Here is a 15,842-nt window from a genome sequence, read left to right on the forward strand (position 1 = left end):
ATCTGGTCCTCAACTTGTGGTTTTCGTACAGCATTTTTCCGGGTGTTACAGTGTTACAGTGCTTGAAAAATATAAATAGCAAATTGCAAACCGTGTAAACAAATTTCTAAGCTAGTGCACGTGCAAAAAAAAAAAACCTGGAAAAGTGTTGTTCGTTTATTACAGCAATGAAAGGCAGTTAATGATTTGCTATTTGGATTTTCGTTGCCGACGTCGGATCTCTTATACAGATATAGTAAACGGCGCAATCGCCTGAACGCAACTACATTTCCCACTGTGCAGCAGACATAAAGTAATTGCAATGTGTTTAATGCTTTAATTAGTGGTTTGCATTAGGTGCCTAAGAAGTTATATACTATTTGTTTTTCTTTCTTTTTTGTGGCGCATGTTTTGTTTTCTTGTGCACTGTACACCACATCATTATGCTTGTGTTGTGTGTGTGTGTGTCTGTGTTAGTGACTTTGTACACATTTTAGGCGGTGTGGTGCGAGGCCCTCGTAGTGCGTTCGATACATATCGCAGTCATACGTCTATCGATATGCATTGGGGGTGAAATGCGCGCGAAACGTCAATGGGGGCTAACATACATTGTCCACATATATACATAAAAACAATAAGGGAAAATACATTTAATCATGAATAAAATGATAAAATATTCGTTTTCAACTTTATTCTTTTACAGTTGATGGTTCGGTATCTGCCCGCTTAAAAGTTTGTACACGATTCATTCATCAATTAATACAACATGGAGGAAATATCCAGTCTCGACTCTTTTGGCGCTGATTCCAGCGCAAGACCTGAATCAGAAACGTCCAAGTTAGAGGAGGACAATTCCAGGGAGAAAGCTGAAACAACAGCAGCCCTGCAGGATACCCCAGCATCACCATCACCTGTGGAAAATGTTGGTGCTGATGGCGACATAGCTGAAAAGCCACCTTCGGTGCCAGCAACAGGCGATGATGACGATTTTGAGCAGATATCAGAGGGTTCCTTGGACACGGACGAAGGACAATCACAAGAGAAAACTGATGCTAGCACAAAGAATGATCAAAATCTTATAACTAAAGATAGTGAAGAGTTGGATGCAGCACCCAGCGCAACAGATCCGAGCAATGAGGATGCGCCGGAACAAGATGTGGAGCCAGCTGCAGCGGATGAGGAGCAGGAGCATTACAATATCGATTCCAGTGCTGAAGCAGATGCTCAGCAGCAACATGATGCCTTTGAAAATGTAGAAGAAGACAAAGAAGTGGCCGAAAGAGATGCTGTCGATGGTGCACCCGCCTACAATGAAGCAATGGAAGTGGACGATGGCGAGGCCGAAGGTGATGCTGTAACGGAAGCTGCACCCGAAGTAGCAGCTGGGGATGCTGATGATGTTGAAATGCGGTCCGAAGGCGGCGACTCCCAGCATGCAGCCGCTGAAGAAGCCGATGCGGGCGATAAGGCTATTGAAGATACGCCCTCTGAGGGCAGAGACGAAGTTGATAGAACAGAAGAACATAATCAAGATGCTTCAGCAGTCACGGACAATCTATCAACACATGAAGATGATGATGCCGAGGCAGAGCAAAATGAAGATGCAGCCGAAGGCGAACAACAAGATGAAGCAGCCGATGAAAGTGCTGAGCAACAAGATGAAGCAGGTGAAGCAGAGCAATTAGAAGAAGCTGCTGAAGCAGAGCATGGAGATGGTAAGTGTAGTTTATATTTGAATAAAATTTGAAATACTATATTTTAATATTTTGCTCAATTACACAGATACTGTCGAGAATGTGCTGGAGCCTGAGGAATCTGATGTTTGTCTCATACCGGACGATCCTGAAACGGAAGTAACCGAAGCCGAAAAGGAATTGGCCCGTGAAAATGCTGAAAAGGCAGCCGAGGAGGAAGAAGCCGCTGAGCAAACGCTGTCTGGAGCAAAATCACCTGCCAATGAAGTTGAAGATGCAACAGAAGCACAAAGCGATAAGGATGATGCGGCCACTAGTGTAAATGCACCAACGGACGACTTATCAGAATCGGCAAACGGTAATTAAATTAATTAAGTAAATGTAATTTAAATGTTAAGCTAAGCTGTCGTTTGCTCTCTGTGTGCTCTTATTTAATCCTCCATTTGAGCAGCAGAGGCTCTGGCTGATAAGCCAGCTGGAGCTGATGTTTCAGAATGTGCTGAAGGTGAGCGTTACAAACACTTCTAAAAACTCATTCGGTCTAGCTTTCTATGCGACTTTCAGAAATTCAAGTAATGCATGAATCAAATGTTGGTGGCCTCAAAGGGAACCTCATAGATTGAAGCTATAATGCTTAATTTTATTATATTGGCAAACGATAAACAAATTATATAATCAAATTCTTTGCGTTATCCAGCGAATACTGCGGCTAATGACGATGAGGACACTCCCGAAACGGATGCCCAGGAAGCTGATGAGCCCAGTCACGAAGCGTCAGGAACCGCGGAAGATGAAGCAGGAGGAACTGCCAAGATAATCATCGTTTGGATTGTGGGCAGCACACAAAAATGTAAACAATGCGACAACGAAAAGACCTGCGTTTATCGCTTCAAACACAGCGAAGAGCCTGCAGATGAGAATGCCGAAGAGACGGCGGCAGCTGAAACAACTGCAGCCGGAGGCACTTTCGAGTATTTGTGCGATCAGTCGTGTTGTGATGCATTCTTAGCTGCGGAACCGGGTAAATACTTTTTGCGGCGCAAGAAGTTTTTGGTCGAAGAGGTTAGTCAGGAAGCCACCAGTGGAGCTGCCGTTGATGACGATACAAGTGTGAATACAGAGGCAGCAGCTGCTGAGCCTACTGAAGGTGATGCAATAGACGCCGGTGTAACGGAGAAGAAGCACGCCTGCCTGCAGTGCAAAGAGGAGGCAAATTGCAAATACTTTCTCAGACAAGAGCAGGATACGTTCTACATATGCAACGACGATTGCTTCAATCTCTTAAATGCCGAAGAGCCGGAGAAATACAAGCTGAAGCGTCATTCGATACGCGTGCGAAACATTGGCGCCACCACCATACGCTCACCCAGCAAGAAGCCCGAATCAAATGTGGTCGCACGCACCAATACCGAAGCGGAGGCAGCGCGTCTCGATCGCATTGAAAGCTTTAGACGGCGTTGCGCTGATTGTCAGCAGGAGGTCAACGTGGGCGACAAACAGCTTATTTGGGAGACAATGGACTTTTGCAACGAGGTGTGTCTGGGTAGCTATCAGCGTTCCTTTGGTGGTAACTGTGAGACCTGCAAACAGGAGGTGAGCTCCATAGCTCTGGGGAAATACTGTGTGCGATTTGGCTTCGAGGTGCGTCAGTTCTGCTGCGCGGCTTGTCTTAATACGTACAAAAAGGGACTGAAGACTTGCAGTTGCTGTCAGAAGGACATTAGTAGCGGGCAGGAGGGATTCCTGGCGCCCGTCGGTGACAAGGATCAGTTCAAGGACTTTTGCTCGCAAGTGTGTCTGAGGCGTTATGACAATATGTGCAATCCCAAGAAAAAGTTGCGCACAGACATGTGTGGCGTTTGCAACAACGAGAAGCCAGTGCGCGTAGAGATGCTGTTGGACGATAAAGAGCACTACTTCTGCTCGAATCCCTGTTTTTCAGCTTTCAAATTTGTCAGCAATGTCAATGCCGATCCGTGCTCCATGTGCTGCAAGTACTTTGAGCGAAAGAGCGCCGATGCGTACACAATTTACAGTAATGATCAGCAGACGCCGAAAATGTTCTGCTCACGCATCTGCATTAATGTGTACATCATTGTCAATCGACACATTGTCTCCTGTCAGTGGTGCAAGGTCAAGAAATATAATTTTGATATGATCTATAAACAGCAAAGCGATCAGGAGACGCTCACTTGTTCCATAAACTGTCTGACTATGCATGGCGTTAGCTGTAATATTTCGGCACGCGCTGTCACTAAGTGCGACAATTGCAGCAATACAAGCACCCCGCAATACCATCTGACCATGTCGGATGCATCAATGCGCAACTTTTGTACATATCAGTGCGTAATGCAGTTTCAAAATCAGTTCGCCCGTACGCCCCTTACTTTGGATAGCGATTTGCCGTCAACGTCAGCTAGTAAGGCGCAGCAGCAGCAGCATCTATCCACCTCACAAGCTCGTGGCAGCAACAAAAATGGAGCACCCTTCCCCACCGGATTGCCCAAGCGGGTCAAATTGAAGTTGTCACAACAGCCGGTAAGTGTTTTACTGCAACTTTAAACTTGATCCTTAATGCACACTTAAAAAATCTGTTATCGATAGCACCCTTTCTGCGATAGTCGCATTTTAGTAGTGCTATGAAATGTTGAAAGAATATTGAGCGGGCCAGATGAAATATTTTAATTTAAAACTAACATTGTATTTTTGAATGTAAAAAGTGGATTCCATATAGATTGCCAGAAGATCAGTGTATCCAATTTTAGTTTGTATTTTTTTAATTATCCCATCTGAATTGATCAGGTTGTTTTTTTACGCGATGTGGCAACGTTGTTACTCGTGTAGTTCTTAAATCCTTTACGCGCTTTACCAATTCGTTACTAATTTTCGTACAAGAGTTAAGAATGCGTCTTAAGTGGAAAGTATGTTTTAAGATAGCCTTATTCCAAATATACTAAAGTATTTTAATCAATCTCTTTGCAGTCCGGCCTAAAAAATAATGCCTCTGGTGGCTTAAATAAGAAATCAGCTGGCGGAACCGTTGTGCCCGTAATTTCAACCGTTCAATCTCTGGCCAGCGGCGAAACCGAGGCACGTATTGGCAGTGTAACGGTGCGACGCAAGCGTGGTCGTAAGGCGGACTCGCCACCACCGTTGTCGGTGAGCATTACGTCGTCCTCATCGTCATTGGGGGAAGTCCGTGGTCGCGGTCGTCCGCGCAAGCATGTAGATTATTCTGTTGCACGGTCGCCTTCGCCGCCATTGAATACGCAGCCATTGCGGCGCAACATAAGCACTCCTAGCACCGATTTCCCAGCGGCAATAACGGAAACAAAGATCATCACTGTTCCTCCGTATCCAAAGGCGGTTCGTAATGTAAATATCAGCTGCAAGCCCATGACTGTTTCGATAAGCGCTCAAGTAACGCCGTCCATGCGAGATTGCGCCACCCAGACCGAAAAAGATTATTCGAACAAGGTACTAATACCCGTACCTGTGCCTATATTCGTACCGCAACCGATGTATATGTATTCTGCGCCATTCCCGGTGCCGGTGCCCATTCCCCTGCCTATACCGGTGCCAATCTTTATCCCCACGACACGAAACACCGCAGCTGGCATTTTAAAGGAAATTAAGAAGATACAGGATAAAATGCCTGAGGACCCACTGGAGGCTGAATTGCTGATGATGGCTGAAATGGTGGCTGAAGAAAAACATGAATCAGACTCCGATTCGGACAATGAAATAAAACCGGATCCTGGTCTGGTCACCCTGCAATATCAAAATAGCCTGGAGCAACAGCAGCAGCAACAACAACAACAGCAACAACAGGTTGTGGACGTTAACGTCGCCAGTCATAATCACTATGGCGATGATATGCTCCAGATTGCCCTCAAAATGGCCACAGGTGACTTTGAAAATCCGCATCAGACAACAACCGTTGATCTTGAATCAACAATGACGGCCAACACGATAACGAGTCAATCTCCGATGGGACATGATATGGGTCAAATGGGCGTGCATCATCTGGACCAACATCACATGTAAGAACTATATATTACCTAAACATTATTTTAAATGCTTATGACTTTAATTTCCTTTAGGTCTCCGCGAGGTCGTAAACGTGGCAGTGGCACCATCGCCGTGATGGACTCTCCGTCACGGAATAGTCGATCGCCGGTTAAAAGACAGCGCGGCAGCGAAATGGATCACTCGGCCCTGCAGCAACAGTCACAGCAGGCGCAGCAGCCGCAGGAGAAGCCCGATGCACAAATGTTCCTCAAATACACATTCGGTGTCAATGCCTGGAAGCAATGGGTGATGACCAAGAATGCGGATATCGAGAAGAGCTCGATGCGCAGGCGACCTTTCAAGACGGAACTGCTGCAAATGACTGCGGACGAGCTTAACTATTCGCTCTGTCTGTTTGTTAAGGAGGTGCGCAAGCCCAATGGCACGGAGTATGCGCCGGATACAATATATTATCTTGTACTGGGTAAATATAAACCAGGTTCTAATGTCTATAGCAATTGCTAACACTCTTTGTTTTTATACAGGCATTCAGCAATACCTTTATGTTAATGGACGCATTGACAATATATTCTATGATCCGTATTATGAACGTTTTACGGAATGCCTCGATGAGGTGGCACGCAAATTTTCTGTGCTTTACAATGATTCGCGTACGTTTTATAACAGTCATGTGTAGTACAGCAAAGTATAACCGGTTTATTTATATTCCCACAGAATACATTGTCACACGCGTGGAGGAGGAGCATTTGTGGGAGTGCAAACAACTAGGCGCCCATTCGCCCCATGTGCTGCTCAGTACGCTGATGTTCTTTAATACTAAGCATTTTAATCTAACTGTAAGGACTTCCTTCATTGGGTTTATATCAAATGATTTATTTACAATTTGTACACTTCCTACAGACTGTTGAGGAGCATATGCAATTATCGTTTTCGCACATTATGAAGCATTGGAAACGTTCATCGCAAAACTCGAAGGTGCCCGGCACACGAAATGTGCTCTTGCGATTCTATCCACCGCAGGCAGGTTTGGGTAAGTAACATATTTATATAATAAATAAAATAGATAATATAATTATATTATCTCTTACAGATGCCAATCCGCGCAAGAAAAAGGTTTATGAGCAGCAAGAGAACGAAGAGAATCCATTACGCTGTCCTGTACGTCTGTACGAATTTTATCTATCCAAATGGTACGTTAAAAATATTTTTGTTTTAATATAAAATATTAGTACTAATTGTAATTTTTCAAATTATAGCCCAGAGAGTGTAAAAACGCGTAATGATGTGTTCTATTTGCAACCGGAACGATCCTGTGTACCCGATTCGCCCGTTTGGTATTCAACGCAAGCGCTCAGCCAGGATGCACTACAGCGTATGCTGCATCGCGTTAAAATGGTCAAAGAAATCAATATAGCGCTATTGACAACTTAATGTGTAATTATGCACACACGGACGCACATACGATTTGTAGTATGTGAATAAGCTCATTTTATAATGACATTTAAGGACTACGAACCTTTGGTGCTTAGCACAAGATTATTTGCGGGCAAAACACCAACATAACCAATACAACTAAACTAAGAGATGAGCGCCTCTCCACGACTCCAATCGTTGAAAAAATCATAGTTGTGTTGTATAAGTAAAGTTATACTTATACATATATATAAACACTAATAGATATATATATATCTAAATTAACATAAATTGTTTTTACGTACTATAAAAAGTTGTGCCCTGAGAGTAGCGCAATATTAGGCTCTGTATAGATTATGAATTTAAATTTGAACTTTATCTCAATCTTCAAAAAAAAAAAAACGAACGAATCAACATCATTTAATAATTTGGCAACTGATTATTTCAAATACACATTTTGTTTAGTTTTAGATACGTAAGACCACAGCGATGACGATTGCAATTAAGTCATTTAATTAGATTGTTTAGTGTTAACTGGTAGGGAGTGTGCTTAAGTAATCAAATTTCAGTCCTTGAGGCAGCGGTACGATTGGAGCGTGCGGCGAGCCGTATGTACATTGAATATATATTATCTATAAACATTTAAAACAGATACTATGACGTTGCAGTGTACATAGAGCATGAACATAAACAATAAGCCAATTATGAGCTGTTGTTCTAAGTGTTTTAATTGTAAAATGCTGTACTCCTTAATTAAAAAAAGTAATTTTAAATATACGATACATATACATATATTTTACAATCTATAAACTGTATGATTTCTTAAGAATTTGTGTAGTTTTTATTGCTTTGATTTGGTTCGACTTGATATAAATATTTCGTTTTTATCATGCAATATATTCATAAGGCTCTTGCACTCTGAATGCATAAAGCTACTGTCTATTTTTTTTTAATTTGACACATCCATCATAAAATCGAACAATCTAAGTGCTGCGTCGGTGTGTCTTCTTATTACATACATTTATATATCGTAATGGTCCTTATGCAAATCCTAGTAATTGTTTCCTTACAAAGTTTCATTTTATTGACAATAATATGCGGAGCAGTGTAATTAATACATAGATATTACGATTACAAATTGTTTAAATGAAACACAACTCAACTTGACGCAATCAATACAAATAGTCGAAACTAATATTAGATACAATTTTATATGCCCGGCCTGGCAACGTGGTTAAAGGGCATTGCACTTTAGCTGCCTTTGTTGGACATCGTTTGGTCATGAGGTGTATGTACGTGTATGGATATATTTATATATTTATATAAATATATTTGTGTGTGTGTTTGGGTGTGTTTGTATGTATGCATGAATTTGTGTGTGGATTGGGGGTGCTATTTACGTATTTAAAGGCGCACTGTGAGGCATTTCGTTTGTCTTTTATTTGTTTGTTAGTTTTGATAATTGTTATCTGATGGATTTTCACACTATGCTTGTTGTCGGTCCTGGTCGATTACCATTCGGCATCGCCGTTAGATTTCTGAAATACGTAATCTTTGCCGCGCATATTCATAATGCCATCCTTGAGATAGAATTTCCATTTGTTGCGCGAGCGTGTGATCTATAAAAATAAAATTAGTTGATAAATACCGTTATTTATAAAATTAGTTATTCTCTTACTTTATCATACTGGCACACAATAACGTTATCTGTGTCAAACACTTCAGCCGAATCCTCGTCAGTGACATCATCCTCGCTATTCAACGGCTCTTCTTCGGCAGCGTCCTCGTGCTCCGCATCATCGTCATCATCTTTGTCTAGATCATCATCATCATCATTGTCTATGTTGTCGTCACTCTCCTCGCTCTCATCCTCCTCTGAGGAGTCTAAGGCGCCGTCTAGTTGCTTGGCAATAGCCAAATTTTCTACAAAATAAACTTAAATTATTAAAGACGTCCTGTTGAGATCCGGCGTAGCTGTCTTACTCTGATGATTGGCATTGCTGAGCGCGGCATTCACGTGCTGTTGCAGCACGGATGAGGCTAACGTGGTAGGCAATGACATAATCGATGAAATGAGATGAGCGGTCAATATCTGGGTAAGCTGATTCTCCTGCAGTGCGGATGCCGGCACCTGTATGGTGAGCACACGAGATTCCGGATTTGTTGAGCCCGGTGGCGAAGGCAACGTTATCTGCAAGGCATTTGTTTTAATAAAGTTTTCTTACAATTTGAGAATGCTCACATTAACAGGCATAATGCGATTGGGATCTAATTGGGCGACAATTGGGATGGGCGTCTGCCCGCTGGATGTCGAGCCACCACCTCCAGCCGCTGCTTGCTGCTTCTGCAACATTGTCGCACCACCTGTGGGATGCAGAGGCGGTGGATTCTGTGATGTGACCTCCTGTTTAATGGCACCAATACCATTCTTCATACCGCTGCCAGCTGCGGCAACGGCATTTCCTGATTTGCCTGCAATCGATGGCGATACCAGCTTATTGCTGTCTGTGCTGCTGTTGATGCTGCCGGCGGTGGAGCCACCACCGTTGCTTTGCTGTGAGGCAGCCGCAGCGGCGGCGGCCTTTTTGGCCTTGGCATTTGCAGCCTGTCAAAGAGAAAAATAATTAGTCTAAAAAGCTATGCGGGCGAGTGCTAAATACTGCATTACCTTGGAGCTCTGCAGCAAAGTATGTGGGCGAGTGTGTGTGTATGTGTGTTGTGTGATGATAGCAGTTACATATACATAAAGCAGCAGTCGGTGTTCGTATACATAATGTTGATGGGCGCGATCAATTGTTGAAATTGGAGAGACAGAGAGAGAGAGAAAAAAGCAACAAAGTAAAGTTATATTTGGCGTCAAACACGATGTATGCAACACAAATATGTACGATTAGGTCTACACACATATTAACTATTGTAAAATGGACAAACAAGCTACACATCCGTCGAAGGCCCTGGCAACGAGACACACACCTTGCTTACCTTTGGATTGTTGGCCACAATGGGCGGTGGGTGGTGGCCTGGCTCGCCGGGTTCGGGATTCAATTCAACCGCCTTACTTGCTAATAGCTTATTGCGCCATATCTGTTTCATCTCCTGCAGCACCTGCTCGTCGACGCCCTCATCCAGAAAGGCATCGCGCACATTGTTAATGACATCCTCAATGACGGCATGATACACTTTCAGCTGTCACAATTGAAATGAAACAGTTTGGTTAATCAACAATAACAAAATAATTTATAAATTTAAAGTATTGATCAAGCATCGACTTCCGTTCTCAACTTTCCGAAATAATCTATATATACTGAACACTCAGTACTGACTAACCCATCAGCTTAATAGATAAGGATTAGTTCAAGTTCTTAGAAAACCCGCTGCAATGAGTAAACTACTTATTCAATTTATTTGCATTAGCGTGTGTAACCTGTAAATTGAACATAAATTAAGGTCAGTTATATGAAATGCAGTCAGCTGGAAAGTTGCAACATATGTGTAATGAACACGCGCAATGCCGGGTAGCCTCTTATTCGTATGAAATGTCCTGCGTTTGGCGATTCTATATTAAAACAATTCAATTGGGAGTTCATTCGAAAAGCCTCAATTATTATTCACACTGCAACTTGCATATGCATATATATATATATATATATATATATATACATATGTGTATATGTATATGTATATGTGCATGTGTTTGTCTGTATGTATGCATTATAATTCAAGTGCTATTTTTGAGTGCAAGTATGGCCGCTGCTTCTACTACATACTTTCTCACATTTATTGTATCTGCAGACATCGTACATACAAAGAGATGCGACACGTAATTGTGGTTACTATCGAAGCTAAGATAAGAAATTTTATGCTGATAATAAAACAAACTGTTAATAGTATATAAACACAGTATCTAAGCTATTTCAAATGCATGGGTTAAGGCGTCAATCGCAAACATATGATTGGTCAAACGCACATACACCAACATGTATGCGAATCCTTCAACACGCCGCATTCGCATATAGATACAAACAAACACACACACACACAAAGCGGCAGACAGGCCGCCGCCGCCGCAGGCATAAGGCAACTCACGTTCTTGACATCTGGAAGGGCACAGAAGGGGAAACTTTCACTTTTGAGGTCAACCATTTGTATGGTTCCATATGTCACAGGTTATAAATTATTATTAAACCCAAAATTCTTAATAACTGAGTAAACACCGCATATTCTATGTACATTTTTGTAGTGTACATTTTGTTTTATAGAGTTCAACTTTGTTGTAATAAATACATATGTCTATTGTACATTTACAGTAAATTGAACTATGTGCATATAGCTTACCACTGATGTTTGGCATAATGCCATCTGTACTTTTTTCTCCGCCAGTTTGAGACCTTTTTGTGCTTACTCTTTACCAAATTGAACACTGTAATGGACGTAAAACTTTTAAAAATTACAATTAAGAAAAAATGCGTCTCGTCTGACACACACAGATGTGACGAAGATACGAAGTAAAAACACGACCAATCAGTATGCCCGTATCTTGCGTTTCGATAAAAACCAAATACGACGTTGCCAGACTGCTATGTTGTGACAACACTGATATATATTCAGTTAGATAGACAACAGAGAAAGTTTACATTTAATATGTTATTAACATTACCAACAATTTTCAAAATATACTAATCATATATATCACAACTCTGACGCTCGCTATTAAATTCGAGATCATCATCATCGTCGTCATCGTCGATATCCGCATCTGGCTTATAATCCAAATCAGATTCTCCCTGTACGTGAAATGGATCCTCCTCGTCTGATTCCAAATCAGAGTGTTCATCTGTTCTCCCATTGGAATTCGCCTGGGTGCGCCGCTGCCGCAAACGGTTTTTTATATTCTGGGCGGAATTGACTAAGCTGCCTTTTAGCAATCTGGCTCGAACATTGTATATTACTTACAATCTGATGGATGCGAATACTGTTGAAAATGTATAGGATTCCGGCGATAACATAAGTTTCCAAAGGGACAGGCCGGTGTGCCCAGAGGTGGTGTTGGGAAACTAGGACGCCTGTAATCCGAATCCCCTGGATGTGCTTCTGTACGCCGATGAGCCAGATTGCGTCTAAATGTTAAAATGACGATATTAACTTTTAACAGTCATAAAAAAGAGATATGATCTTTAATTACCTGTAGCACTTTATACCAAAGCGACAGGATGGTCTTAGCGTGCTGGATGAGACTGAGCTATCTGCTATCGCCGACTGAGTGTTACTGTTTGGTTCTGTCTTCACAACTGTGGAACTGCTAGCTACATCCGTTTTCACAGATGGATCATCGTTGCTTGCTTCCGTTTTTATTACAATAGTTGATGAGGCGCTGGAACTAGTGCTTGTCGTGGGGACGTCACTGACGTCGACGGCAGCTGAAACATCATGATCTTCACCTGGCTCTTTTTTGATAGTCACTGGAATGTTATTACTGGAGGACTCCATTTCGTCTAGAACTTCCGTTTTTACAGTTACTTTATCGCTAGATCCCACGTCTTCATTGTCCTCAGATTTCCTGCGCTTATTTATTGCACTAGTATCCGCACTGGCTTGTTGGTCGTTGGAAAACTTCCGTTTAGCTGCTTCTGTAGTCTCTGGTTTATTTTCTGTGTCATTATTTATGATTGAGATATTCTCCAAGATTTCCTCCTCGCTCGCGCTCATGTCAACAATGCAAAAAAATCTAAATAAATTAATTCCTATTTCACAACGCTATTGATCGGATCTTTAGTGTTATCGGTTTTATGCTAAGAACTAATACTCGATATTTCGATATACGCGGTTGCCTCTGTAAATCAACAAACCGCATTATTTTGAAAGATTTTTTAACTCGCTTGGATGCGTAGTATTAAAAAAGGAACACAATTAAAATTATCTTTATGTTTAAAATTATATTATGTGCCCTTGTTATTGATATTAATTATGTTCATTTACATTAATAAACCGTCAATCAAGTAATTCTTTTGTACTTAAGGCTGATTGTGAGATTTATTCAAATTATTATACATATACACTAATAAAATATCCGCTGTGTCAGTTGCAATTGGTTGTTCTGTCTAGTGCAGCAGCTTCCAAAAGCACCTGCATTATCTTGTCCTTGGTATTTTCCGATGTTTTGCATGATAATTGTCGCAGTCGATCAGCCACAAAGTCGCCAAATATTTGTGATGAATCCTTAAGATTCTTGACGGCAAGGGTAACAGCATTTGTGATGCTTTCCTCATCTATGCTTGCTGTGGGTGCAGGATTCTCTACTTGATCGTCAGAATGTGTGGTGGACCCATTGGAGAACAATATTTGTTCCGGCTCATATAACGCTAGACTCTCTATAATGGCCTCATAGTCTGGTCCATTACTGGCTCTCTTCTCTGTTTTTACTGGAGACAGTTTAATATTGTTTTTACTGTCCTCAGTATGTGTTTTAAAGCGTTTGGCTTCTGTAACTTTGCTGGGTTTGTAGTCCATGTGGTGGTCCAAAGAAGAAGTGTCATCGTCATTGCTCTGTTGATAAAATAATGAAAAATTAGTCGCAGATCTGATTGCTTTCCTAAACCTATGCTTACCGAGTCATTTCTTTTTGCTGCAGCTGCAGGATTCATTTTTTTGTGTTTCTTTGTAAGCGCATGAGCGCGCAAGTCGCATATCTTTGTATTTACTCCACATTTGCAGAATCGACAACGTGCTCTGTATGAGTCCTCGGGATCTCGTCGTAGCCACGGTCTAAATTCGGGCATTTGGAGCCAGACTTCTCGCAGTTTTTGCTTATATCTCTTCATAGTTCATTAACAAAATTTACGAGAATAACAAGTCGAATAGAGATGGTAATAACAAACCGCTTAGTGGAGGTTGATAAAAATGGATGGCAGTCGATTAAGACATTACCCTACACTGTTTTTTTCTTCTAAATATGTATTGTCGATACCGATGTATAACAAAATCACGATAATAACATGAGTACCAAACAAGTCTGATTTTAACATCTTCCAACACTCAACGAATACAACACGTGAAGTTTTAGTGAATCGAAATGAAATCGGCCAAAAATAAATTAAAGAGCAATGATGACTTAAAACATCAAGAAAAGCTGGTTGATGTTGCAGAGAAAAGCAAAATAATCAAAAAGGCAACGAAGTTAAAGAAACCAAAAAAGGCGAAAACCGCCAAAAAGGATGCGGCTTTAGAGGAGGCAAAAGAGGGCCCAAAGAATTTATCTGTATCTGATTTGGCCAAGATCGAGAAGAAAAAGGCTAAGAAACAGGCACAAAAACTAAAGAAACAGCAGAAAAAATTAATAGGCGATACAGTAGAAAACAAATCTAATTTAAAAGCGAAAGCGCCGCCAAAAACAGAGATATTCGACGAAAAGAGCACGAGTTTACCAGAAGCAAAATCAGCTACGAAGAAGACCAAAAAACTGAAAGGGAAAAATAAAAATAAGAAAGATGATGAGGATGAAGGTAAGAATTTAAATTTAACCAATACCATCAACTTTCACAACTTCTAAATGTTTTAGATGAGGTGAAACGAGAACGAGATCCTGCCGCCGAAGCAGCGACCATATTTGTTGGGAATCTGCCCATAAATACGAAACGGGTTCAACTTGTGCGCCTGCTGCAGCCTTTTGGAACCGTCCAATCAATTCGCCTACGTACGGCTGGTGGCAAACAGCTGTTCAAACACAAGCAGCGCAAGGGAGCAGGATCCTTGAATGCCTACGTGGTACTGAGCAGTCCAGAGATAGCTCTAAAAGCGCTGGCGTTAAATGGTATGGAATTTAAGGAGAATCACTTGCGTGTTACGCCGGCAGCGAAGTCCAAAGGTGGAGTCGAAGCTTCTGGCAATGATCAAGCATTCAGCGATGGCGACGTCAAGCGAACCGTATTTGTAGGCAATCTAAAATACTGTACGTAATTTTTTAAGAAATATTGTTTTCTTTATTTAATCAACATTGCTTGCAGCGGCCAGTGAGCAGAAGCTGCGAGAGATATTCTCCAGCTGTGGCGAAATTGACTACATCCGCTGCCTTCAAGACGGCGAGAAGGGCTGCAAGGGTGTGGCGTATGTTTGCTTCCAAAAGCCAGATGCTGTTGGCCTAGCACTGGAACTCAATGAGACCCTCTTGGATGATAGACCGATACATGTGGAACGCTATTCGCTGAAGAAACTGGGAGCCAAGCAGGCACGCGATTCTGCTGCTGCCGCAGCGGGGCCGCAATCTAAGTCCAAATTAAAGCTAAATGCGGCAGGAGCTAAGAAGCGTATAGACAAAAGGGAAAGGAAAGAAAAGGCAAAAGCTCAAGAGCCCGCCAAGTCCGCAGCTGGAAAAAAGAAATCTGAATATCGAGGTGTTAAGGTTGATGCAATCAAAAAGAACAAGAAGCCAAAAAAGAAAACGAATAGTCAAATGAATGCGCTTGCGAAGAAAATAGCGCCAATTACCAGTAAATGAACTGCATCAATTATTTAGGAACGCCCAATTTTGATTTGAATTCATATTTTAATCATTTTTGTAAATATTTTAGTGATACCCAAACCAATATTTTTTGTTTTTGATTTTCTTTGATTGCTAAAAATATTAATTTTTTAACAAGTTTTTTATAGTTGACTTTTAACTTACAATCATCATAAGTCAGTCATGATTGCTGAAATAAATTACAGGGTGTGTAATAGTCGTGACTTGAT

The 15,842-nt window shown here is 41.5% G+C and overlaps 5 protein-coding genes across 9 annotated transcripts; 2 read left to right on the forward strand and 3 right to left on the reverse strand.

The window, feature by feature from the left end:
• Positions 1 to 4: 4 nt before the first annotated feature.
• Positions 5 to 7,484, forward strand: LOC111595923 (zinc finger MYM-type protein 4). The gene is made up of 12 exons (XM_023309876.2): positions 5 to 292; positions 683 to 1,694; positions 1,762 to 2,031; positions 2,125 to 2,178; positions 2,371 to 4,211; positions 4,656 to 5,716; positions 5,777 to 6,168; positions 6,230 to 6,355; positions 6,420 to 6,541; positions 6,606 to 6,735; positions 6,796 to 6,895; positions 6,962 to 7,484. The coding sequence occupies exons 2-12, from the start codon at positions 746 to 748 to the stop codon at positions 7,134 to 7,136; spliced, it is 5,220 nt and encodes a 1,739-aa protein (XP_023165644.2). The 5' UTR covers positions 5 to 292; positions 683 to 745; the 3' UTR covers positions 7,137 to 7,484.
• Positions 7,485 to 8,060: 576 nt separating this feature from the next.
• Positions 8,061 to 11,585, reverse strand: LOC111595925 (transcription initiation factor IIA subunit 1). 3 transcript variants are annotated; one of them, XM_023309878.2, is made up of 7 exons: positions 11,454 to 11,585; positions 10,101 to 10,304; positions 9,787 to 9,795; positions 9,361 to 9,723; positions 9,102 to 9,309; positions 8,797 to 9,041; positions 8,061 to 8,737 (listed from the first exon to the last, which is right to left on the reverse strand). In XM_023309878.2, exons 1-7 carry the CDS (start codon positions 11,475 to 11,477, stop codon positions 8,630 to 8,632), a joined length of 1,161 nt encoding a protein of 386 aa, XP_023165646.1. In that variant the 5' UTR covers positions 11,478 to 11,585; the 3' UTR covers positions 8,061 to 8,629. The 3 variants fall into 3 exon arrangements, with proteins under 3 accessions (XP_023165646.1, XP_023165649.1, XP_023165648.1); XM_023309881.2 differs by lacking the exon at positions 9,787 to 9,795; XM_023309880.2 differs by lacking the exon at positions 9,787 to 9,795 and having other exon boundaries at positions 10,092 to 10,304.
• Positions 11,586 to 11,636: 51 nt separating this feature from the next.
• Positions 11,637 to 12,917, reverse strand: LOC111595926 (aprataxin and PNK-like factor). 3 transcript variants are annotated; one of them, XM_023309882.2, is made up of 3 exons: positions 12,301 to 12,917; positions 12,072 to 12,235; positions 11,637 to 12,024 (listed from the first exon to the last, which is right to left on the reverse strand). In XM_023309882.2, the coding sequence occupies exons 1-3, from the start codon at positions 12,822 to 12,824 to the stop codon at positions 11,795 to 11,797; spliced, it is 918 nt and encodes a 305-aa protein (XP_023165650.2). In that variant the 5' UTR covers positions 12,825 to 12,917; the 3' UTR covers positions 11,637 to 11,794. The 3 variants fall into 3 exon arrangements, with proteins under 3 accessions (XP_023165650.2, XP_023165651.2, XP_023165652.2); XM_023309883.2 differs by having other exon boundaries at positions 11,920 to 11,986; XM_023309884.2 differs by having other exon boundaries at positions 11,945 to 12,010; positions 12,301 to 12,915.
• A 123-nt stretch (positions 12,918 to 13,040) lies between these two features.
• On the reverse strand, positions 13,041 to 14,031 carry LOC111595927. Its single transcript, XM_023309885.2, has 2 exons — positions 13,724 to 14,031; positions 13,041 to 13,661 (listed from the first exon to the last, which is right to left on the reverse strand). Exons 1-2 carry the CDS (start codon positions 13,934 to 13,936, stop codon positions 13,194 to 13,196), a joined length of 681 nt encoding a protein of 226 aa, XP_023165653.1. The 5' UTR covers positions 13,937 to 14,031; the 3' UTR covers positions 13,041 to 13,193.
• Positions 14,032 to 14,112: 81 nt separating this feature from the next.
• Positions 14,113 to 15,692, forward strand: LOC111595924 (RNA-binding protein 34). The gene is made up of 3 exons (XM_023309877.2): positions 14,113 to 14,617; positions 14,674 to 15,063; positions 15,119 to 15,692. Exons 1-3 carry the CDS (start codon positions 14,188 to 14,190, stop codon positions 15,607 to 15,609), a joined length of 1,311 nt encoding a protein of 436 aa, XP_023165645.2. The 5' UTR covers positions 14,113 to 14,187; the 3' UTR covers positions 15,610 to 15,692.
• The last annotated feature ends 150 nt before the right edge of the window (positions 15,693 to 15,842 follow it).

This window comes from Drosophila hydei, unplaced genomic scaffold, assembly GCF_003285905.1.
Source record: "Drosophila hydei strain 15085-1641.00,03,60 unplaced genomic scaffold, DhydRS2 tig00008119-arrow-pilon, whole genome shotgun sequence".
In the NCBI taxonomy this organism is placed as follows: Eukaryota; Metazoa; Arthropoda; class Insecta; order Diptera; family Drosophilidae; genus Drosophila; species Drosophila hydei.